General features: G+C 49.8%; 1 protein-coding gene across 1 annotated transcript; it reads right to left on the bottom strand.

The window, feature by feature from the left end:
- Nucleotides 1-646: 646 nt before the first annotated feature.
- Nucleotides 647-20960, bottom strand: LOC309519228 (vomeronasal type-2 receptor 26-like; the record flags this gene model as incomplete). Its single annotated transcript, XM_082199998.1, has 4 exons — nucleotides 647-1545; nucleotides 17632-17758; nucleotides 18107-18334; nucleotides 20799-20960. 4 exons carry the CDS (start codon nucleotides 20958-20960, stop codon nucleotides 647-649), a joined length of 1416 nt encoding a protein of 471 aa, XP_082056124.1.
- Nucleotides 20961-25428: the final 4468 nt, after the last annotated feature.

Below are 25428 nucleotides of genomic sequence, written 5' to 3'. Positions count from 1 at the left end.
GGTTCAAATGAAACTCAAGTTAAGCTCTTAAGTCTGAGATATCAGCCTTGCCCTCATCTGATATGGATGCCTGTCCCTCATGGGCCCAAATTTTGCCCATGTCTGCAATTGGCTCAGAATCTGTCTTAGATTCTGTGAGCAAATGTCTTAACTCTAGAATGTGCTTTTGAGAAATATTATTTTGCAAAGGTTAATGTGTTAAAGCTTTATTTTACAGATGAAAGAAACTCTCATACAAATTTGAATCTTTTCTACATTAATATAATAACAATATTATTATTTTTTAAGTGCTTGAAGAACTGTGTCAATCAAAGATGTAATGATCTCCATGGCCAATTTGCCATGTCTGGTGAACTATGTATTAATGAAGAATACAGTGGTACCTCGGGTTACAGACGCTTCAGGTTACAGATGCTTCGGGTTACAGACTCCGCTAACCCAGAAATAGTACCTCGGGTTAAGAACTTTGCTTCAGGATGAGAACAGAAATTGTGTTCTGGCAGCACGACGGCAGCGGGAGGCCCCATTAGCTAAAATGGTACCTCAGGTTAAGAACAGTTTCAGGTTAAGAACGGACTTCCGGAATGAATTAAGTTCTTAACCCAAGGTACCTATGTACAGAGACATGCCACTTAAACAACAACAACTATGATCTCCTTATTAAATGTTCTTTGCTGTTCAGCTCAGGCCTCAGAATAATGATATAGCATTTGGGGAAGAAAATAGAACCCAGTAACCCAGCACCGGAGGACAAGATGGAGAAGATCTCCACAGCTACCATGTATTTTCCTTTCGAGCTCAGGTATGCTGGAACAAAGGACAGCCACACACTGCAAAACACCAACATGCTGAAGGTGATGAATTTGGCTTCATTGAAACTGTCAGGTAACTTCCTGGCAAAGAAAGCCACGGTGAAACTGGCAATGCCCAGGAAGCCCATGTATCCCAGGACAGAGTAGAACATGGAAGTGGAGCCCTCATTGCATTCCATGATGATCTCCCCATTCACAGAGTGCATGTCTGCATCAGGGAATGGAGGGAAATGAGCCAGCCAAACCATGCAAATGGCCACTTCAATCAATGAGCCAGAAAGAACAATACCATACGCCAGTCTTTTCCCCACCCATTTTCTCATCCTGGATCCTGGTTTGGTTGCTATGAATGCTAGAACTACAGTGATGGTTTTTGCCAAAACAGTGGAAACGGACAAGGAGAAAACAATGCCAAATGCCATTTGTCGGAGAAGACAGGTTGCCTTTCCAGGTTGCCCAATAAAGAGCAAAGAGCAGAGGAAGCAAAGAAGGAGGGAGATGAGGAGAACATAGGTGAGGGTCCGATTGTTGGCTTTGACCATGGGAGTGTCTTGGTGCTTCCTAAAGACTGCAAGTATTAAAACTGTGATCACAGAGAACGAAACTGCCGACACGGTGAGGAAGATTCCTAAAGGTTCTTTGTAAGAGAGGTAGCTTAGAATCCGGGGAATGCATTGGTTTTTATCCTGGTTGGGATATTGGTCTTCTGGACATATGAAACAAACATCCATGTCTGAAAAAAGGATGGCACATAGAAATGTTTCAGCTGATTCAGGGAGTAACTGAATTTGAGCAGATTAGAAGGACCTATAAGCCAGGAAATATTTGATTCAGAACTGACAACTCTCATTTATTTTCTATGTGTGTTTTGGCAAAAATTTCACCCAGCTTTAGGATTCTCTCTTTTTTTTTAAAAAAAAGATATTTATTAGAAGTTTAAAAATTACAGAAAAAAGAAGAAAAGAAAACAACAACAAAAATTAACAAGACATACATTACAATACATAAAAAAGAAGAAAAAAACATAAAAACCAATACAACAATACAGCAAAAAAGAACAATAACATTAAAACACACATCCAATATTCCATATCTTTATCTTTCATTTACTTGTTTCATCGACCTCCTCACACCTCCCTTTTTGTATTCTAGTTTAATTAATTATTTCAGCAAAATCTTTCCATCTTTCTCAATTTTTGTTAAATAATTTATCTTAACGGTCTAACCTATTAATTAACTCAGCAAATCCTTTCCATCTTTCACTATATCCTGTCATTCAATTTACCTTAGTTTATTTTAACCATACTGTCAGGGGTTCAGAAGCAGAGACGCAGAGAAGGGTGGAAACAGAGAGCGAGGGGGAGGAAGCCGAAGGGAGAATGAGTGATGATGACGACCCGAGATCTCCAAGCCTAAGCAGTGAGTCAGAGGACTCCCAAAAGGGAGCCCCAGTGAGCAGAGCAAGGGGGGGATCCGGGGGGACACCCCAGGAGGAAGGGAACAGAGGAGATTCAGAGAGCAGCAGCTGGAAGTCGGGACCCACGCTCATAACTGAGGGCGGCAGCAGCTGGAAGTCGGGACCCACGCTCAAGACTGAGAGCAGCAGGGAGGAAGGTAGCCAGGCATCGGGTTCCGGAGGCTGTCAGCAGGAGGGAGGGCACGAGTCAGGGGTGGTCACGCCCTCCTCAGAGAGCGAGGCAACGGTTAAGAGGAAAGTAGAGAGTTGGGCGCGCGCGCCAAGTTCAAATGCAGCGGAAGCTGGAGCAGTAAGCAGCCCGGAGAGTGAGCCAGGTCCTAAAGCCCGCCGCAAGGAGGCAGAAGGATCAGGGGGGTCAGCGTCAGAGGAGAGTAGAAGGGAGGAGGCCCAGGGGGGCAGAAGGACCCAGAGACGTAGGGAGAGGCGAAGGAGGTGGAGCAAGGCTAGGGTATTAAGCTGGTGTGCAAGAGGCGGGGACTCAGACGGGTCTTCGCCGACCTAGAGCAGAAGGTGTAGAGCTGCACGCTGCAGTTCGGAAATGAAACCTGTAACTCAATAAAGACTCTTTTAAAGTGGACGCTGTGTGGCGTGGTCCTATGTGAGCTGGGACCTGGTAGCAGCTCTGACAGTAAGACCCGTCTCCTCAAAGCTTCAGAAACCTGAAACCTCGCAGCGGGAGCAGAAGCCGCTAGGGGAGGAAGAGGGGTGTCGGTAAGCGAGCTCACAAAGGTTAGCAAGATGACGGAAGAACAGAGGATCTCCGCGCTGCAAGAGGCAGTGACCCAGTTGTCCTCAGAGGTATTGGCTTCCAAGAAACGGGAGGAGGAGACTACAGCCGCCTACAGAGACCTACACGCCAGGTTTGAAATGCTTGTTAAGCAAGGGCAACCGGGACCCAGACCGGAGGGCGTGGGATTGGCACGGAGAGCAGGAGGGCTTGTGGCTCACTTCGATGGGACTTTGCAACAGTACCCTAATTTTAGAGCAGACGTAATGTGCGCACTGCAACTGCTGGCAAAAGACTTTAGAGATGAGGAAGAGAAGGTGGGGTTCATATTGTCCCATTTGCATGGGGATGCCAAAGCCTGGCTGCGCAATTTGTGGAGGGATAAAGATCCGGCGCTTCAGAATGCAGATGCCTTTATCAAAGCGATGGATGCGTGTTTTTTGTCTACTATTGATGTGGATCTTGCCAGACGGGAGATTCATGGACTAAAACAAGGGAGGGCGAGCGTCCGGCAGTATCACGCCCGATTTTTTGCGCTGGTCAGTGCTTTAGAATGGGATAGGGATTCGCCCCCTGTCAGAGACCTCTTCTGGGAGGGTCTAAGTTCAGCGGTTAAGGATGAAATTGCAAGGGGGGAGAGGCCCCGAAGCACGCAGGAGGTGGTCCAAAGGGCGCTGACTGTGGGGGTGAGGCTGGAAGAACGTCCATGGTGCAGAGATGAAGGACGTGGAGGGCGCGAAGCAGCGAGAAGTTTCTCTTTCGTTCCGAGGGAAGCAGCGCGTGCGCAATCCACACCTCCGCCAGGAGGGGGAGGGGAACCGATGGAGGTTGGAGGTGCAAGGGCTCAGTCAGCAGCCAGAGCCCTAGCACCGGCAGCAGTGAAAGCGAAGCCTCCTAGAGGGAACAGGAAGTGTTACATCTGCGAGGATCCAGGCCATTTGGCGAAGGAGTGTCCCCGGAGGCTCCACAAGCACACTGCAGCCTCAGCAATGGTGACTGCAGCAACGCAGCAAGGAGAACCACAGCAGGGAAACGACGATGTCTGGCTGGAGACGGAGGCACTGGGGCCCAGCCAGACGCATCTGTGAAGCAGTCCCCAGCAATCTTGCAACCCACGGATCCCCTCCCACCCAAACCAGTAGTGCAGCTCACAGCATCTCTCCAGCTACCCGACGGCGTCACTATCGAAGTGCCGCTTTCTGTGGATTCTGGAAGCAACGCAGACTTTATAGCGCAGAGCTTTGTGGAGCAGCACGCTATACAGCTATTGCCTGCCACTCTGCCCCTGCAAGTCGTCACAGTGGATGGCAGAGAGTTGCTAGGGGGGCAGGTGGTGAAGCAGACGCCACCGATGGTGATGCGCCTTGGCAACCACAGGGAAGTCATCAGTTTTAATGTCACCCAACTGTCGGACACGCCCATTGTGTTGGGCATGAGTTGGCTGGACAGGCACAGTCCGACACTGGCTTGGTACCAGAGACAACTGATCTTCGGCTCCTCTTATTGCGCAGAACACTGCATCCTGCCCCGACGGGAGGGAGAGGAGGAGGAATCACAACTGCAGTTGGGAACGTTGCAAGCGGTCCCCCACAAATACGCGAGCTTTTTGGAGGTCTTCTGCGAGAAGGAGGCGGACAAGCTACCCCCTCACCGGCCATATGACTGCAAGATTGACCTCCTACCGGGGGCGACGCTGCCGAAGGGGCGGCTATACTCCATGTCTGAAGATGAAATGCAGGAACTCAAACAGTTCATCGAGCATAATCTGGAGCGTGGCTTCATCAGAGAGTCCAAGGCAGTGGGGGGCAGTCCCGTTTTCTTCGTGAAAAAGAAAGACACGCCCCAAAAAAGACTAGTTGTGGACTACCGCCTTTTGAACCAGATGACCAAACCGTCTGATTACCCCATGCCCAGGATTGACGACCTCCTCGCGACGGTGCGCAAGGGACGCGTGTTCACCAAGTTGGACCTGCGAGGGGCGTAAAATCTCATCCGCATGCGGGAGGGCGATGAGTGGAAGACGGCCATGTTCACACCGCTGGGCACCTACGAATACAGAGTTATGCCCTTTGGATTACAAAATGGCTCTCACTGTTTTCAAGCTTTTATGCATCACGTGTTGGAGGGACTCCTCTACAAGACATGCGTCTGCTTCCTGGATGACATCCTGATTTTCTCTGACTCGCAGCAAGCTCACGACCGAGACGTGAGGGAGGTGCTCAGCAGGTTGCAACAACATAGACTGTACGCCAAGCTGGAGAAGTGCCAGTTCGACACGACGGAGGTGGATTTCCTGGGATACAAGTTGTCGGACAAGGGGATAGCCATGGACAGCACCAAGGTTCGTGCGGTATTGGATTGGAAAAGCCCGCGCAACCGGAAGGAGGTCCAGCGGTTTGTCGGCTTCGCCAACTTCTATCGCAAGTTTATCAAGGGGTTCGCGATGCAGACGGCAGCAATTACGGACACGCTCAGCTCCAAAAAAAAGAAATTCATCTGGACGGAGCAGGCGGAACAGTCCTTTCAAGCGCTCAAGCATCTCTTCGCATCGGAGAAGCAACTGCTGCATATCGACCCCAGTAAACCGTTGAGGGTAGAGACAGACGCGTCAGACAGAGCCGTGGGAGCTGTCCTGCTGCAGCGAGACCCGCAGGGGGTGTGGCGGCCGGGAGCGTTCTACTCCAGAAAGCTCAGCAAGTCGGAGCAGAACTACACCATCTGGGACAGGGAGTTGCTGGCCATTCATGCAGCTTTCAAGGCGTGGAGGCACTTCCTAATCGGCGCCAAGCACACGGTGCAGGTCTGCACGGACCACAAGAATCTGGAGCACTGGCGCACGGCTCAGTTCCTGAACCAGAGGCAGATACGTTGGGCGGAGTTCTTTGCTGACTTCAATTTCCGAATAGAGTACGTCCCAGGCGACACCAACATCATGGCGGATGCACTGTCCCGAAAACCGCAATACCTAGAAGAGGTGACGCCAGCGGCGGCCATGCACATCTTCGCACCGACGGCGTGGGCGTGTGCCTCAGCTACAGTAGACCTGGATGCGGTGCGACGTGCATTGCGGGACGACTCATTCGCGCAAGACAAGATGGCGGAACTGCTCAGAGGCACGGCTACCACGGACGAGTTCCAGGTGCGGGACGGCTTGCTCCTACGCAAAGGGGCTGTCTATGTACCAGGAGACGACCTTCGCGCCAAGGTACTGCAACAGTTGCACGACGCACCCACGGCCGGTCACTTTGGCACAGAGAAAACGATGGAATTAGTCGCGAGAGACTTCTGGTGGCCCAGGCTGAGAGGAGAGGTCGCGGACTACGTCGCGAGGTGCGACACCTGCCAGAGGGCCAAGCCGGTACACAGACCACCGGCGGGACTGTTAGAACCGCTGCAAACACCGTTTGAACCGTGGGAGAGGGTGGCCCTGGACTTTGTGACGGATTTACCCAGCTCGAGAGGCAAGACAGCTGTGCTAGTGGTGGTGGACTTGTTCACCAAGATGGCACATTTCATTCCGTGTGCGAAGGTGGCCACGGCGGAACAAACCGCCAAACTGTTCATAGATCACGTGTTCAAAGTGCATGGCCTGCCACGGTCTATCCTGTCCGACCGCGGACGCCAGTTCATCTCGTCTTTCTGGCAGAAGCTGATGGGTTTTCTAAATGTCAAGGTCAATCTGGCATCAGCAAGACACCCGCAGACCAACGGGCAAGCAGAGAGGGTCAATGCCATCATGCAGCAGTACCTGAGATGCTATGCCAATCAACAGCCTGCGACGTGGGTGGATTACCTGCCGCTAGCCGAGTTCGCTTACAACAACACGAAGCACGTGTCCACAGGAGTGACGCCGTTCTTTGCCAACAATGGGAGGAATCCCAGAACCTTCCCGGGACTGGAGAGAGTGGGGGAAGGAGAACCACAGACGGCGGACGCGTTCGCGTCAGAGCTGCAGGCGGTCCACGATCAACTCAGACGGCAGCTGGAGCTAGCTAAGCACGCCTACAAGGTGCAAGCTGACAAGCACAGGCGGGTTGGCGAAGTGATCCAAGTGGGAGACTGGGTCTGGTTGGCAGCCCACGCAGTGCCGACCAGGTCGCTTGCCAAGAAGAAGTTGGGGCACAAGCAGATCGGTCCGTACCAAGTCGAAGCGCAGATCAACCCGGTAGCCTTCCGACTGGCGCTGCCGGAGGGTTCCAGAATGCATCCGGTGTTCCACAGGTCGGTGCTCACTCCCTACAAGGCACCTCACAGGTTCCAGGAGCCAGGGACAGCGCCAAGTCCGCTCCGGGAACGGACGGAGACGCGGGAGGTGAAGCACCAGGACCACATCAACGAGGTCACGGAGATTTTGGACTCCAGATGGGGGGAAGAGGGAGTCGAATACCTCTTAGCCAGAGAGGGCACCCGGGCCAGCGCCAATAGCTGGGTACCAGACTACGCTTTGGAGGAACCCCTGCTCAAGGACGAGTTTCATGCCCTCTTCCCACACAAACCCATGCCAGCGAGCTTCTTCGACGACTGGTTGTTCACACCCACACTTTCTTCCAGCACGTTCCATGGATTCGACTCAGAAGGGGAACCCGCACGGAGCACCCGTTCCCCAGAAGGTTCACCGGCAGGTTCGGCATCAGGCAACTCGTATTGGTGGGACGATCGACCAGAGGAGCGATGGCGCAGGAAGTGGCTGGAGATGCCAGGTCGAGCGACCGACGCAGAGACTGACATGGACGTGTTCGGGGAGGACCTCGGGTTCGAGCACGGCGGTACAGAGATGGAAGAGCAACAAGTCAACGTCGACGACCGCGAGGGGGAAGACTCGGAGGTCTTCAGTTGGCGGCCACCCACGGGGAGCGACCTGTATCCAGCATTCCCTCCCATGATGATGGAGCGCCCAGCACCCACACCTGACAGCGGGGAGGGGGGAAGGGGGGGCTTCGAGGGGGGGATGGATGTCAGGGGTTCAGAAGCAGAGACGCAGAGAAGGGTGGAAACAGAGAGCGAGGGGGAGGAAGCCGAAGGGAGAATGAGTGATGATGACGACCCGAGATCTCCAAGCCTAAGCAGTGAGTCAGAGGACTCCCAAAAGGGAGCCCCAGTGAGCAGAGCAAGGGGGGGATCCGGGGGGACACCCCAGGAGGAAGGGAACAGAGGAGATTCAGAGAGCAGCAGCTGGAAGTCGGGACCCACGCTCATAACTGAGGGCGGCAGCAGCTGGAAGTCGGGACCCACGCTCAAGACTGAGAGCAGCAGGGAGGAAGGTAGCCAGGCATCGGGTTCCGGAGGCTGTCAGCAGGAGGGAGGGCACGAGTCAGGGGTGGTCACGCCCTCCTCAGAGAGCGAGGCAACGGTTAAGAGGAAAGTAGAGAGTTGGGCGCGCGCGCCAAGTTCAAATGCAGCGGAAGCTGGAGCAGTAAGCAGCCCGGAGAGTGAGCCAGGTCCTAAAGCCCGCCGCAAGGAGGCAGAAGGATCAGGGGGGTCAGCGTCAGAGGAGAGTAGAAGGGAGGAGGCCCAGGGGGGCAGAAGGACCCAGAGACGTAGGGAGAGGCGAAGGAGGTGGAGCAAGGCTAGGGTATTAAGCTGGTGTGCAAGAGGCGGGGACTCAGACGGGTCTTCGCCGACCTAGAGCAGAAGGTGTAGAGCTGCACGCTGCAGTTCGGAAATGAAACCTGTAACTCAATAAAGACTCTTTTAAAGTGGACGCTGTGTGGCGTGGTCCTATGTGAGCTGGGACCTGGTAGCAGCTCTGACACATACCATAAAATACCTTAAAACTTAAAACTTAATACCTATTTATACATAACTCCTTATATCATTTCTACTAAAGCCAAATAGTTTCATTCCAACATTTTTCCTAATACTCATTAATTTTACACTAATTCTCAAAATAATTTTTTAAAAAACTTTCTTTCAATCTTCATCCAACGTCTCTTCTTCCTGGTCTCGGGTTAAGTCATTCCTTACTGGCCATTCCATCTAGTCCATCAACCTGGTGATCTTGTGTCCGAGGCTCTTAAGTCTTTTCCATGTCCCTTCTGCAGATCTTCTTCTTGTTTATACCTGCACTTTACCTTGTCTTTTGTTGATCTTTTTCTTAATTTCTTTCCTTTCTCATTGAGGAGTAGGTCTCGGGGAGACTCCAACCCATCAATATCTCCGTCTCCCCTCAACAGATCAGCCCATTCCCCACAGTCAGCACTGTAGTCCAGAAAGTATTTAAAAACATGTTTCAAAGTCCCTCCAAAGTTAAGAGCCCCCACAACTCCAGACCCCCCCTGGCCCAAAACCAAATCCCCAAAACCAAAACGTCCCTGCCCAGGAGGATCCATCCAACTTCCCGTCTCCCAACCAAACGATACTCCCTCTCTCCATATCTGACTTTCTCCAGGTTCAGTCTTCAAAAACAGCAGCTTATGCTCCTGCAGGGCCTCAGGTCTCTCCATTTGTGTTACTTGAGGTTCAACAGCAACCTCCTCCATTATCTTCTGCCCTTGCTCCAGAGAAGCGGACACGGAGCAATGGATCCAAACTACAAGAAAGAAGGTTCCACCTAAACCTTAGGAAGAACTTCCTGACAGTAAGAGCTGTTCGACAGTGGAATTTGCTGCCAAGGAGTGTGGTGGAGTCTCCTCCTTTGGAGGTCTTTAAGCAGAGGCTTGACAACCATATGTCAGGAGTGCTCTGATGGTGTTTCCTGCTTGGCAGGGGGCTGGACTCGATGGCCCTTGTAGTCTCTTCCAACTCTATGATTCTATGATTCTATGCACTTGCCCTGTCAAAACAGATTCCTGGGTTGGTTCCTGAATGGTTTCTATATGAGTATTCACTGTTTGTCCAAAGTTTTTGACTGCAACAGTCATCAAATCCATCTTCTCATGCAGCTGCTCCAACAAAGCGCTTTTCTTGCAAAAAGCAAGCACCAAACTTCTTCTAAACACATTTTTATCCAAGGTCAGAGTCTGGTCTCACGATCCTTAATCTCCACAGCTGTGAAATCCCCAGATCGACTCCAGCAACAGTTTAACAAGCTCCCTCTAGAGGAGACAATTTCCATTTGTATCCATCTTTTGAAAGCAGGTCCAACAAAAGAAAGTTACTTTCATTTTTCAAATATTTTGTTTCTTTTGAATGCAAAAGGCAACATTGGAATCAATATGTTTCTCTTTTTTAACTATCTGTCAAAAGACGTTCCATTCACAGTCAATGAACTTCCCCAGAAATTTCTGTCTCTGACACCCCGTTCCCAGGTTTGAGACAGTGGAAATTTATCTTTCTTTACTCTCTTTCCTGCAGGCTTGAACAATCTAAGATTTCCCCCCTCTTCTCCTGCTTCCAAGAGGGTTTTAAATGGTTATAACTGAAGGAAACTTAGTCCTTTATATACGACTTTCCTGACTTTAGCTTGCAAAGTTTTGCTTCAGTCTATTTACAAAAGCGGAAGGCAGACTTCCTGTTTAGAACCTTCCCGCTTCGGTGCCAAATTAAAATGTTTCGTAGTCCAATTTTCCGTTCTACTCACGGGTACTTGTTTAGAGTCCAATTGTCCACAGGAAAAAAGTCAGCACTCTCCGGCAATGGCTGTGCCGCTTCACTCCGTAAAAGTAGCGGTCGATTCAAAACACCGCGCCGCTCACCCCACATCGCTTCGGATCCCCGAAAAGGGGTTTCCCTGCGAGTAGGGGAGGCGCTCTTGGTGTCAGCCGAATCCCACGTTCCCAGGCTTCCTCCGCCTGGGATTTTTGAGGGGTCTCTGCCTTCGCCACGGCGGCAAGACCCGATTTTCACAGAGCGGGTTCCTCTCGGTCAGAGGAACTCCGCCATTGCCGATGGCGCTAACCCGGAAGTCTCCGCTTTAGGATTCTCCCTCCCTCCCAAAAGAGTGCTGTGGGAAGACAGTATTTCACCACATAATGGTCACATTTTTCATGCTGATTTTTCTTTGCAAAAAAGGGGGTGCGACAATTGCGTGAGGAAGAACCTGAGGCACGACCATTATGCGAGGAAACATTTTTTATTCATGAACAGACTTCTGTTTATGTTGCTTATGGCAGCTTCACCCCCCCTGCCCACCCCCCTTGTGCCTTTGGCTGGCACAGAGAAAGCGCGCTGAGGATGTCCTGCCACTATTATGCAGTTAATGCTCTGGAACTGATTTTAGGGAGCAAAGAAAGGGGGTGCGACTATTATGCAGTGGCGACCATTATGTGGTGAAATACAGTAATAATATTAAAAGGAGAAAGAGCACCATGTGTTTGTCCATTACAATTGCCTGGTATGCAAAATTTGAAAATTCAGCCTTTAGAGTTTTATATTCATACTAACCAGTCTCTTCAGTGGAAAGTTTTTGTCCATCAGCCCCCTATTTCTGCCCCTCCAGCAGCTTTGACTTTTCCTCCTCTCCACTTATTCCTGTTGTCAGGGGTTCAGGAGCAGAGACGCAGAGAAGGGAGGAAGCAGAGAGCGAGGGGGAGGAATCCGAAGGGAAAATGAGTGATGATGACGACCCGAGATCTCCAAGCCTAAGCAGTGAGTCAGAGGACTCCCAAAAGGGAGCCCCAGTGAGCAGAGCAAGGGGGGGATCCGGGGGGACACCCCAGGAGGAAGGGAACAGAGGAGATTCAGAGAGTAGCAGCTGGAAGTCGGGACCCACGCTCATAACTGAGGGCGGCAGCAGCTGGAAGTCGGGACCCACGCTCAAGACTGAGAGCAGCAGGGAGGAAGGTAGCCAGGCATCGGGTTCCGGAGGCTGTCAGCAGGAGGGAGGGCACGAGTCAGGGGTGGTCACGCCCTCCTCAGAGAGCGAGGCAACGGTTAAGAGGAAAGTAGAGAGTTGGGCGCGCGCGCCAAGTTCAAATGCAGCGGAAGCCGGAGCAGTAAGCAGCCCGGAGAGTGAGCCAGGTCCCAAAGCCCGCCGCAAGGAGGCAGAAGGATCAGGGGGGTCAGCGTCAGAGGAGAGTAGAAGGGAGGAGGCCCAGGGGGGCAGAAGGACCCAGAGACGTAGGGAGAGGCGAAGGAGGTGGAGCAAGGCTAGGGTATTAAGCTGGTGTGCAAGAGGCGGGGACTCAGACGGGTCTTCGCCGACCTAGGGCAGAAGGTGTAGAGCTGCACGCTGCAGTTCGGAAATGAAACCTGTAACTTAATAAAGACTCTTATAAAGTGAACGCTGGCGGACTTGGTCCTATGTGAGCTGGGACTGGGTGGCAGCTCTGACAGTAAGACCCGTCTCTTAAAAGCTTCGGACACCTGATATCTCGCAGCGGAGAGAGAGGCAGCTGGAGGAGGGGATCGGTGTTTGGGAGCAAGCTCACGACGGTTAGCAGAGATGACGGAAGCAGAGAAAGTTGCAGCGCTGCAACAGGCAGTTACCCAATTGAACGCGGAGGTACTGGCATCCAAGGAGAGGAGGAGGAATCACAACTGCAGTTGGGAACGTTGCAAGCAGTCCCCCACAAATACGCAGACTTTCTGGAGGTCTTCTGCGAGAAAGAGGCTGACAAGCTACCACCGCACAGGCAATATGACTGCAAGATTGACCTCCTACCAGGGGCGACGCTGCCAAAAGGGAAGCTGTATTCCATGTCTGAGGACGAATTACAGGAACTCAAACAGTTCATAGATCACAATTTGCAGCGCGGTTTCATCCGGGAGTCCAGGGCAGTAGGGGGCAGTCCTGTTTTCTTCGTGAAGAAGAAGGACACGCCCCAGAAAAGACTGGTGGTGGATTTTCGCCTCTTAAACAAGATGACCAAGCCTTCTGATTTCCCCATGCCCAGGATTGACGACCTGCTAGCGACGGTGCGCAAGGGACGCGTGTTCACCAAGTTGGACCTGCGAGGTGCGTACAATCTCATCCGCATGAGGGAGGGCGATGAGTGGAAGACAGCCATGTTCACGCCTCTGGGCACCTACGAATACAGAGTGATGCCGTTTGGATTGCAAAACGGTTCTCACTGTTTCCAAGCTTTCATGCATCATGTGTTGGCGGGACTCCTTTACAAGAAGTGCGTCTGCTTTCTGGATGACATCCTGATATTCTCCGACTCGCAGCAAGCCCATGACCAAGATGTTCGGGAGGTGCTGAAGAGGCTGCAGCAGCATAGACTGTACGCCAAACTGGAGAAGTGCCAGTTCGACACGACGGAGGTGGATTTCTTGGGTTACAAGTTGTCGGACAAGGGGCTAGCCATGGACAGCGCCAAGGTTCGTGCGGTGTTGGATTGGAAGAGCCCGCGCAATCGGAAGGAGGTCCAGCGGTTTGTCGGCTTCGCCAACTTCTATCGCAAGTTTATCAAGGGGTTCGCGATGCAGACGGCGGCCATTACGGACACGCTAAGCTCCAAGAAAAAGAAATTCATCTGGACGGAGCAGGCGGAGCAGTCCTTTCAGGCACTCAAGCGTCTCTTCGCGTCGGAAGAGCAACTGCTGCATATCGACCCCAGCAAACCGATGCGGGTAGAGACAGACGCGTCCGATAGAGCAGTGGGAGCTGTCCTGCTGCAAAGGGACCCACAGGGGGTCTGGAGGCCGGGAGCGTTCTACTCCAGAAAGCTCAGCAAGTCGGAGCAGAACTACACCATCTGGGACAGGGAGTTGCTGGCCATTCATGCAGCTTTCAAGGCGTGGAGGCACTTCCTGATCGGCGCCAAGCACACGGTGCAGGTCTGCACGGATCACAAGAATCTGGAGCACTGGCGCACGGCTCAGTTCCTGAACCAGAGGCAGATACGTTGGGCGGAGTTCTTTGCTGACTTCAATTTCCGAATAGAGTACGTCCCAGGCGACACCAACGTCATGGCGGATGCACTGTCCCGCAAACCGCAATACCTCGAAGAGGCGACGCCAGCGGCAGCCATGCACATCTTCGCGCCAACAGCGTGGGCGTGCGCTTCAGCCACAGTAGACCTGGATGCGGTGCGGCGGGCGTTGCAGGACGACTCCTTCGCGCGGGCGAAGATGGCAGAGGTGCACAAGGGCACGGCGAAGGGCGACGAGTTCCAGATACGAGACGGCTTGCTCTTACGTAAAGGGGCCATCTACGTGCCGGGAGACGAACTTCGCGCCAGGGTACTGCAGCAGCTGCACGACGCACCCACGGCCGGGCACTTTGGCACGGAAAAAACGGTGGAATTAGTCGCAAGGGACTTTTGGTGGCCCAGACTGAGAGGGGAAGTCGCGGACTACGTTGCGAGGTGCGACACCTGCCAGAGGGCCAAACCGGTGCACAAACCACCGGCGGGACTGCTGGAACCGCTGCAAACGCCGTTTGAACCGTGGGAGAGAGTGGCCCTGGACTTTGTTACGGATCTACCCAGCTCGAGAGGCAAGACAGCTGTACTAGTGGTGGTGGACTTGTTCACCAAGATGGCACATTTCATTCCGTGTGCGAAGGTGGCCACGGCGGAACAAACCGCCAAACTGTTCATAGATCACGTGTTCAAAGTGCATGGTCTGCCGCGGTCTATCCTGTCCGACCGCGGGCGCCAGTTCGTCTCGAATTTCTGGCAGAAGCTGATGAGTTTTCTAAATGTCAAGGTCGATCTGGCATCAGCAAGACACCCGCAGACCAACGGGCAAGCAGAGAGGGTCAATGCCATCATGCAGCAGTACCTGAGATGCTATGCCAATCAACAACCTGCGACCTGGGTGGATTACCTGCCGCTCGCCGAGTTCGCTTACAACAACACGAAGCACGTGTCCACAGGGGTGACGCCGTTCTTCGCCAACAATGGGAGGAATCCCAGAACCTTCCCGGGACGGGAGAGAGTGGGGGACGGAGAACCACAGACGGCGGACGCGTTCGCGTCAGAGTTGCAGGCGGTACACGATCAACTCAGACGGCAGCTGGAGCTAGCTAAGCACGCCTACAAGGTGCAAGCTGACAAGCACAGGCGGGTTGGCGAAGAGATCCAAGTGGGAGACTGGGTCTGGTTGGCAGCCCACGCAGTGCCGACCAGGTCACTAGCCAAGAAGAAGTTGGGGCACAAGCAAATTGGTCCGTACCAAGTCGAAGCACAGATCAACCCGGTAGCCTTCCGACTGGTGCTGCCGGAGGGTTCCAGAATGCATCCGGTGTTCCACAGGTCGGTGCTCACTCCCTACAAGGCACCTCACAGATTCCAGGAGCCAGGGACGGCACCGAGTCCGTTCCGGGAGCGGACGGAGACGCGAGGGGTGACGCAGCAAGACCCCATCAACGAGGTCACGGAGATTTTGGACTCCAGATGGGGGGAAGAGGGAGTCGAATACCTCCTAGCCAGAGAGGGCACCCGGGCCAGCGCCAATAGCTGGGTGCCAGACTACGCTTTGGAGGAACCCCTGCTCAAGGACGAGTTTCATGCCCTTTTCCCACACAGACCCATGCCAGCGAGCTTCTTCGACGACTGGCTGTTCACGCCCACACTTTCTTCCAGCACGTTCCATGGATTCGACTCGGACGGGGAACCCGCACTGAGCACCCGTTCCCCAGAAGGATCGCCGGCGGGTGCGGCGTCAGACACCTCGTATTGGTGGGACGATCGACTGGAGGAGCAATGGCGCAGGAAGTGGCTGGAGATGCCAGGTCGAGCGACCGACGCAGAGACTGACATGGACGTGTTCGGGGAGGACCTTGGGTTCGAGCACGGCGGTACAGAGATGGAAGCGGAACAGGTCAACGTCGGCGACCGCGAGGAGGAAGACTCGGAGGTCTTCAGTTGGCGGCCAACCACGGGGAGCGAACTGTATCCGGCATTCCCTCCCGTGATGATGGAGCACCCAGCACCCACACCTGAAAGCGGGGAGGGGGGAAGGGGGGGCTTCGAGGGGGGGATGGATGTCAGGGGTTCAGGAGCAGAGACGCAGAGAAGGGAGGAAGCAGAGAGCGAGGGGGAGGAATCCGAAGGGAAAATGAGTGATGATGACGACCCGAGATCTCCAAGCCTAAGCAGTGAGTCAGAGGACTCCCAAAAGGGAGCCCCAGTGAGCAGAGCAAGGGGGGGATCCGGGGGGACACCCCAGGAGGAAGGGAACAGAGGAGATTCAGAGAGTAGCAGCTGGAAGTCGGGACCCACGCTCATAACTGAGGGCGGCAGCAGCTGGAAGTCGGGACCCACGCTCAAGACTGAGAGCAGCAGGGAGGAAGGTAGCCAGGCATCGGGTTCCGGAGGCTGTCAGCAGGAGGGAGGGCACGAGTCAGGGGTGGTCACGCCCTCCTCAGAGAGCGAGGCAACGGTTAAGAGGAAAGTAGAGAGTTGGGCGCGCGCGCCAAGTTCAAATGCAGCGGAAGCCGGAGCAGTAAGCAGCCCGGAGAGTGAGCCAGGTCCCAAAGCCCGCCGCAAGGAGGCAGAAGGATCAGGGGGGTCAGCGTCAGAGGAGAGTAGAAGGGAGGAGGCCCAGGGGGGCAGAAGGACCCAGAGACGTAGGGAGAGGCGAAGGAGGTGGAGCAAGGCTAGGGTATTAAGCTGGTGTGCAAGAGGCGGGGACTCAGACGGGTCTTCGCCGACCTAGGGCAGAAGGTGTAGAGCTGCACGCTGCAGTTCGGAAATGAAACCTGTAACTTAATAAAGACTCTTATAAAGTGAACGCTGGCGGACTTGGTCCTATGTGAGCTGGGACTGGGTGGCAGCTCTGACACCTGTATTCTCTCCTTTCAGACTCCACCCACCCGCCTGAACTTAGGCTACTGGCCACTTGTATTAAAGGTCTAGAATAATGTGTGTGCTGCAATGAAAAACCAAAAGCTTTTCTATAAATGATAGGTATTATTATTTTGTTTTATTATTATTTTGTTTTATTATTTTCACATCTTAAAAAGTAAAGACATCACCTTGCCAACAAAGGTCCATATAGTAAAAGCTATGGTTTTTCCAGTTATGATGTATGGAAGTGAGAGCTGGACCATCAAGAAGGCTGATCGCCGAAGAGTTGATGCTTTTGAATTCTGGTGCTGGAGGAGACTCTTGAGAGTCCCATGGACTGCAAGAAGATCAAACCTCTCCATTCTGAAGGAAATCAGCCCTGAGTGCTCACTGGAAGGACAGATCCTGAAGCTGAGGCTCCAATACTTTGGCCACCTCATGAGAAGAGAGGACTCCCTGGAAAAGCCTCTGATGTTGGGAAAGATGTAGGGCACAAGGAGAAGGGGATGACAGAGGACGAGATGGTTGGACAGTGTTCTCGAAGCTACCAGCATGAGTCTGACCAAACTGCGGGAGGCGGTGGAAGACAGGAGTGCCTGGCGTGCTCTGGTCCAGGGGGTCACAAAGAGTTGGACACAACTAAATGACTAAACAACAACAACAACATTTTTATTTTGTATGTTATGAAAATACTAGATGGGGACTAGGAACATAGGAACCTGTGCTATACCGTGTCAGATCCTTAGCATTGCTTACTGTATCTAAAGTAGAAGATTACATTTGTTCCTACTGAAATTCATTTTGTTACTTTTTGCCCAGTTTTGCAGTCTCTCTCTCTTTAAACCCTTTAGCAACTACTTAATCTTCAGAAAATGTCTACACAATGATGTCAGCCTCCAGATGGTGCAAAAGCTCTCACCTGCTCATTCTCCCAGTCAGAAAACTCCCAGAGACAGGTGCTTAGACCAGAGCTAGTTGTTGACTGACTGTGGCTCCTACCTTTCTGGTTAGAGATCATCCCTTCTGGACATGGAGCACAATTATAGCAGCAGAATTTCTCTCCCTCCTTCTTTTTCCTGCTGTAACCAGGATAGCAGTTGTCATTGCACACAGAAAGAGGCACAACCTGTCCAGAAATGTGACCAGTAAGATAAGCATAATTTCCCTCACTCATGCCCTGAGCTTGGAAACATTTTCTTAGGGGACAAAGTGGGTTCAGGAAGGAGTCCCTGACTTGGTTTCCCAAATCAGTTCATGGAATAATTGGCACATTGTGGCATTTAATCCACCTTATTTCAGAAGTGATCTCTTAAGAGTTAAAAAGGATGGCATTTTTCAAGAATGAATATATGAAATCAAATGTCTGCAAACGTAATGCTACCCAGGAGAATTGAACAGGCAGAACTCTGCACTGGCAAAATAGGAACTATTTCCATTCATTTTATTCATTCCTGCAGTTGAAGTTTTGTCTCACCTGGTTGAAGCTTCTATGCCACACAAGTTGGTCATCATTAATAATTAACTCTTTGCCTGCCAGAGCCTGAGGATCCAGTCTTCCAACTTTGACTCTGTCAAATGATCCATTAGGGAGAGTAACCCAATTGGTAACATCAAAATCTACAAATAGTTCTTGATTTGTATCAAAATATACACTCTCTCCAACACTGTTGTTGAACATGGTGTTCTTTAGAAAGCCATGGAGCTTTGGTGAAAGAGACAATGAAACACGGTGAGAATGTGAGTTACTGAGTTCTATGCTTCTCTAAAGATGGAGCGGACTTGTGTCAGATGGTATCAGATGAAGCTATTCTCCCCAGTACTAGGTATTCCCCCGCAGTCTGTAATATTGTCTCTTTCCCCCTCAATATTTAATTTAAAGCTCTCCTCATCAAGTTCATGAGACTCTTAGCAAACACATTCTGGCCAACTGCTGTGAGGTGCAATCAATCTCTTGCCAGATGTCCTTCCTCAAGGAAGTGGAGGTCAGGCCCAAGAAGCCAAATCTTTCCTGATAACACCACCTCTCCAGCCAGTGGCTTATTTCCAGTATTCCCCCCTCTTTTCCTGGGCCACAACCTTCAACAGGAAGGAATGACGAAAAAACCTCCTGTGCCTCTAAGCCCTTCAACTTCTTACCCTGAGTCTCCTAGTTCCTTGCTATATATTGAAGGCTGTCTCTGGCAGTACTGCTTGTACCATAGGGGCCAACTCCTAGGGGCCGAGGTCCCTTCAGTCCCCGCAATAAAATATTTGAGGGGGTCAGACCTCTCAAAGTTGATGGGCATTGCTAGTCAAATGGTGTGCATGTGCCACATCTTGGGATCAGTTATGTGGGGCTGGGCTTACCTACCCCTGGTTACAAATTCACGAACTCCCAGAGTCTGCAAGCAGCTAAGGAGAACTGCTGCCGGCAGAGAACTCCTTGCCCAGCCCACTTCTTCATGCAGCCCGGCTTCCTCTCAGATCATGTGCTTTAGGAGAGCATGAAGCCAAGCACACCAAGAGCCACAAACCAGTTCACAATAGAGCCTCCAAACAGCTCAGGCAAGAAACCAGCTTGAATCCTAAAGAAAGAGTCTCACCCTCCTCTTTACAAGCTCCTGGTCAAGTTTATATGGCAGTAAGTCTCCTTCCATGAATTTCTGATGAGACGCACATAGGACTCCCCTCAAAAAGCAAAATAAAACATTGGAATGGGTGCCCTTAAATCTTTGCATCTACTTTAAAATTAAGCACATTTGGCTTTGGGTTGTTGTTGTTGTTGTTTGATAAGGTATTATTATTTTTACCTTAGATGTTTAGCTCACTGTTCCCTTATAGGAGGATTATTTGACTGTATTGCATCCTTCCTAACCTGCTGAAGGAACGATCTGCTGACTCTGTACATGTGGAATATTTTCTCAACTGCTGCCTAATATAATGGTGGCGCCCAGTCAGGGCCTAAGGAGGAATCCATCTTTTTAATGGGCACATAGATTCAGAAAACCCCAGGTACCTGGGAACGGGGGGAAATCGGTTGTTGTTCATTCCAATTATCTTCTACAAATATAGTCATTTCTCCACCCACACTCCAACCACCAAAAGGAAACATCCAGATTCCATTTGGGTGAAACACATGAGAAATTGTGTTCATCAGTTTAGTACAGCCTGAGTGAAATATGTTTTGTTTTATGACACAGTTGCTAGATCTCAGCAAAGAGGTGGAATTACCTGCCATGGCTGTATATTGTGAAATGCCGCCCTCTCTCCTTTTACTAATATATCATATTTGGATGTGAACATATACGTGGCATGCAGAGCATGCGCCACAGCATAAGCAGCATTGTAGATATTGTAGCTGTGGCCGGTCATACGCATTTCAAAGAAAGTATGAAGAAGGCTCTCCAACTTCTCTTGGCCTGTGCAGGTCTCCATGCTTTCCACATTCCCGGTGGAATCTCTTAATGAGCAGCTGAATGCCTGCTCCCAGAAATTCTGAACGAAACCATCTCCTTTTGCCCAAAAGGGTTTTATGCTCCCAACAAATGTTTGGAATCCAGGGGGCTCCTTTGAATGAACTGTGAAGGATAGGGCACCATGAAAGCTTTCTATATCCCAAAGTCTTTGAATTGATATTGAAGGGAAATCCCATTGGGATGTAACAATCCAGACTTTACCCACAGGTGGCAATCCATGCATTGTTGCAAAAAACAGTAACATTCTTAAAACCTGGAGGGAGGGATTTTCTCCATATACAACACATGCATTGGTTTTTCCATCCATTAAAACTTGATATTTGTCCAGCTGTTTTAAAACCATGTCTATCAACTCTTCCATATAAGTCCTCTTTGCTGTTCTAAATATGAAGGCACAACAGATGCCGTTTTGGGATAACATTGACTCCATTGTTTGCAAAAACTGATCCCCATTGTCATCATCCACAGCAACAAGCCCAATCCATGTCCATCTGAAATGGTGAAGTAATCGGACAACCCCCTTGTACTGATGGGCTTCATGTGGAACCATCTTGTACAAGGAAGAGAACAGGACTTTGTCATCCTGCACTGGGGAAATTGACCCATAGGTAAGCTGAAAAGAAATATATAACAATTCATCACATGGACTATAGAGCATTACAATATCAGCCATCCTTCTAAAATGTACATATCTCCATGCTTGGGTCTCACCTGTGGCATCTTGTAGATGGCAGAAATGGTGGCCACATTGGCAGAAGTTTCAGAAGCCAGCGCCCCAATGAGAGCAATGAGGTTGCTCCGGGCATCACACTGGAAGTTGGGAACAAGCCTATACTGTCTGGTAAGCAGGTTCAAGGTGGCCTTATAAGTCATTCTTGCTACATAGTAGCTGTTGAGAATGTGGAATCCCAAGGATATATTTGGAAGGATTTGGGGGTTCTCATTAATCTCTTTGATGGCAAAAACCAAGGCCAGAATATGCTGGTAGTTCTTTGGCACGGAACTGCAATGGGAATGGTTGACTATTAACCAAAGAAAATAGTACCGGCATTTATTTCTCAGGTAATTGTAAAGAGAGTTACTGGCTATTTATTTAATCAAACAAGCAAAAAGGATTTCTCCTTTCATGGCCTACATGGATGATTATGGCAGAACTTAAAACAGAAACAGAATAAGAAATGGGTGCATGTGCTCCTTTTGGAGCTTACGAGGGCACTAGCAGGAGCAAATGTGTTGGCTCCACTTCCCTCCATGCCCTCAACTGCACCTTGAGTTAGAACCATCTGTATTCATGAATGCTTTCCCTGTTAGCAACCCCCTTCACTGGAGAACCCTGCTTTTCCTGAGCAGAGCTATGAGCAAGCTCCCATGACTGCTGGAATTCCACCTTCCTCTGCTGTTGCTCTGCTGAATGATCTGAACTTGTCATAATACTGAAAGGGAAAGAGTCTTCCTTACACTGGTTTGCCAATCAGTGTCTGGGTGGGCCGTTCCATGAAAGAGGGACTGCGGTGAAAGACAAAGACCTGGGAAGCAATCTCTCCGATTACAAAGTCTCCTGGCTGATAAAATTGATGAGGTATAGGAAGAAGATCGTCAGATATACTGCAATTAATGGAATGGGTTTGGCATACAGAGTAAGGCAGCAGCAGAAGGGAGAGGAGGATTGGCAGCATGATCCTGTGGGCCTCAGTCTGTTCTTTCCACAGCATCTTCTGTCTGAATCCTCACTTTCTCCTCTCGCTGAGAAAGGGAAGAAGTTGAACTCAAGGTGGTTTTCTTTTTAAAAGACTCAGAGGCAGCTGTACAGCTTGAGGGTGAAAATAAATGGAAACTTAAAGTTTGTAAATAGACAATTTCACATATGGTGGGGGGATCCTATGGTACTAAATCAGACAGAATCATTGACAACAGGACATGCGCTGTAAAATCTTTACCCTGAAAGCTCACAAACAGATATTGCAGTGAAGCAGATTTATTTCCTTCTGCCCATGTTATGGAATCCAGTTTTTCACACTTTGAAATATGGAAGTGGAGGACTATATTATCATAGGTGTTCTTTGAAGGTAACCTGAAATATGCCCTGCCTGTCCTGAGATCCCCAGCAATGACCTACATGTTTGTGTTTTTAAACATCTGTTTTTTTCTTATGGTTGATCTTGCAAGGCTATCCATTGAAGGACAAGAAGATATTATTTAAAAATGGTTGGGAAGATAATCACCTCCCTGGTGTCTTGGCCTGTGAGATGGCGTCACACATGAGAATATGATGAGTGGAATTGTTTTCTTTTATCAAATGTTTATTAATTATAATCCTCTCTTTTGAAGGGGATCAGGATGAAAGTAATGCTATCCATCATAGGAAAAGCCAAAATTTACCACTAGCAGTCATATCACAAGATGTGTGTAAAGCCTTTGATAGACTCAACTGGCAGTTCCTAGAAGGGTTCTTGTCAAAAATGAATATGGGACAACATTTTATGAATTCTATTGTGAGACTATACAAAAACTCATATGCTCAGGTTAGGGTAAATGGTATAGATTCTAAAGCTTTCTCTGTTGCAAGAGGGGTGTGAAAGAGATGCCCTCTGTCACCCCTCTTGTTAGCCCTCTCAGTTGAACCACTAGCCATCATTGGAAACAATTTGGAGATAAAAGGAGCAGAAATTAAAAAAAAAGAAATGCATAAAACAAGTTTTTCAGATCATGTACATAGAGCATATCCCTTTCTACCCTCCTCACTCACTAAAACCCATACAAAAAGGTGAGCAATTTTTCCACACCACTCTAAATGTGTGGAAATCAAAGTTTAAAAAACTAGTTTCCCCAATATCTCCCCTTATCCCTCTTCGCTTTCACCCATCTAGTAAAGAAGCAGGGTAATACTTAGATTGGAATGGTTGGGAACAAGTGTGTCTTTATAGATTAAAAGATTTCTATGCAAACAGTGTTGTTGTTTAGTCGTTTAGTCGTGTCCGACTCTTCTTGACCCCATGGACCAGAGCACGCCAGGCACTCCTGTCTTCATGCAAACAATATCCCCCTACAAAAAGAATTCATAGCTGCCATACAAAACCTAAAATGGTCATGGTACCATTTCAACCAGCTGTTAAGATTCCTGTTAAACCCAGACATTTCTACTCAAGCAAACAGGAAACTAACTGCAATAGAGCACATCTTTGTTAACTTCTCTCCACTCTCCAAGGGCATAGCTTCCTCAGTTTATAAAGCTCTAGGAACACTAGAATGTGGCAATCTATTGTACACAAAAATGCTATGGAAATGGACCTAGACATACCATGAAAATAAATAAAAACAGGTCGGTGTTGTTGTTGTTTTTAAGTGGCACATAACCTGCCAGGGACTGCCAGTACCCAGCTCAAGACAGGTACTACATACAGTGCTATCAACTTTAGTTACATAGATAATGATCAGATAAGAAAACGATAAAGTCATAACAAGAGCCTCCATCCCACCCGGGGGGCGCTAGGTGCGCATTGGAAGATGGCCGACAATACCATCTCTCCGACCCACACAAGGTAATTAAGAGGCTGATATGGGAGTATGCAGCCTCCCTTGTTACCCCAAGGGAATGGGGAACACTGCCTCGCCTGCGGTTGCCATAAATCACCCCCAAGTTCGAAAGAAGGGGGTGAGGGCACAAGGCACACAGCACTCGTGTGGGACGGCTCTCCCGGACACTGTCTCTGATCGCGCGGCCTGGTTGCAGCAGCTCAAAATAAACAATTGGAGAGAGAAGCAAATGCACATATTTCGAGTGAAGAACAGGAGTTAAGACTGCTAATTGAAGTGACCTCAGTGAAGTGGAGCGACGGATGGATTTAACAGGAAAAGATATCAAGAAGAAACATCAAAGAGTCGGTATGTCGGAACGGGCGGAATGGGGAGGGACTTTTCTTTTTTTACCTTATGTGATTACCTAACAATCCTCCCCCCCCCCCGGAAGAATCGTTGCAATTACTGAATATAAGTGGAATGATTAAGAACTGTGTGGAAATGAATTACTAATCAAAGACATGGCTTGGGAAATATTTGGAAAGGAATGAAAAGAGCCTTTGGAATGACGCAGTTATAAAAAGAGACTTTTTAGAAAGCAGGCCTGGTGGATTTATGATCGAGGGGGAGGAGACCACAGAATTGTTATTATATCAGAATGTGAGTTTGACCTAAGAAGTTTTGAGGAGAGTGTGACAGGCCTGCAAGGATTAATGGGCAGACTTTAAGAATGCTTTGTATGGAAGTGTTGAAATGGCGTCTGTCTGTTTGAATATGGCTCTTGGAGGAACGGAAAATCCACGCAGGATATAACAACGTTTGTTTTTAACCCGCTTGTGGAGATTATCAGAGGTCACAAAGAAAGGAATATACGATAACAAGAAGATGAAGAAAATAATAGAGAGAAGATTGGACAGAACTGTGAATAATATTTGGACAGAACTGGAATATTAAAGCAGCAGCAAGAGAGATGTTTGGATCCCTTTCTGAGCTCGAAGTATGGGTACCCCCAACAAAAAATTAAAAATCTGGCTTTGTAATTTGGAATTAATGTGATTTGATTGGTTTGTTAATAAAAATTATATGAAAAAAAGAGTCTCCATCCCACCCTTTTTTATAACATACGTTTTCCGAGCTTCGACTTTTTGAGAAAAGCAGTAATAATTCCTTCCTTCCTTCCTTCCTTCCTTCCTTCCTTCCTTCCTTCCTTCCTTCCTTTGTGTGCCCAGACTCCGTGCTACTCATCACCTTTGTCTTAAATGAAATAACCAGACAGGGCAACAACTTTTATTGATTACAGATGTAAGAAGTTTGGTATAGGCATTGGATATAATGGTTGGCTTCCAGCCTGCCTGCTGGAGGCATTCCTTTAGGTTCAAGCTGTCAGTGAGGGAATCCTAGGGCATACATCAAATAGGAACACCCCCATGGGATCCTCATCTGGATCCCGCCTGGGGGTCTGGACAGTAGCAACTCCTCCTGGATCCCTTTAACTGGATACCCTGTCCTTAAGAGGGGCAGGCATGGCACCCGTTCCAAGTGGTGCAGGGGTGCAACTCAAGGCATCCATCACACACATGCAAGAATTTACAGCTAGCTGACTGGCAGGAGACCTGGTTGTATTCCCAACCAACCCTTTTGGAAGAGCTCTTGTCTTTGGGAGAATTTAAACATTTTGGTGCCCTCTTGCTTTTTTATCTATGTTGGGGCCAACTAAGCCACATTTTAGAACTGATTATGTCCCACCTAGTGCAGGGGTTATTGGAAGAAGAAGAGGAGGAGGAGGAGGAGGAGTTTGGATTTGATATCCCGCTTTATCACTACC

The sequence above is a fragment of the Podarcis vaucheri genome, assembly GCF_965113315.1.
Source record: "Podarcis vaucheri genome assembly, chromosome: 14".
Taxonomy (NCBI): Eukaryota; Metazoa; Chordata; class Lepidosauria; order Squamata; family Lacertidae; genus Podarcis; species Podarcis vaucheri.
The sequence above is the reverse complement of the archived record's forward strand: the minus strand, read 5'-3'. Positions and strand labels throughout refer to the sequence as shown.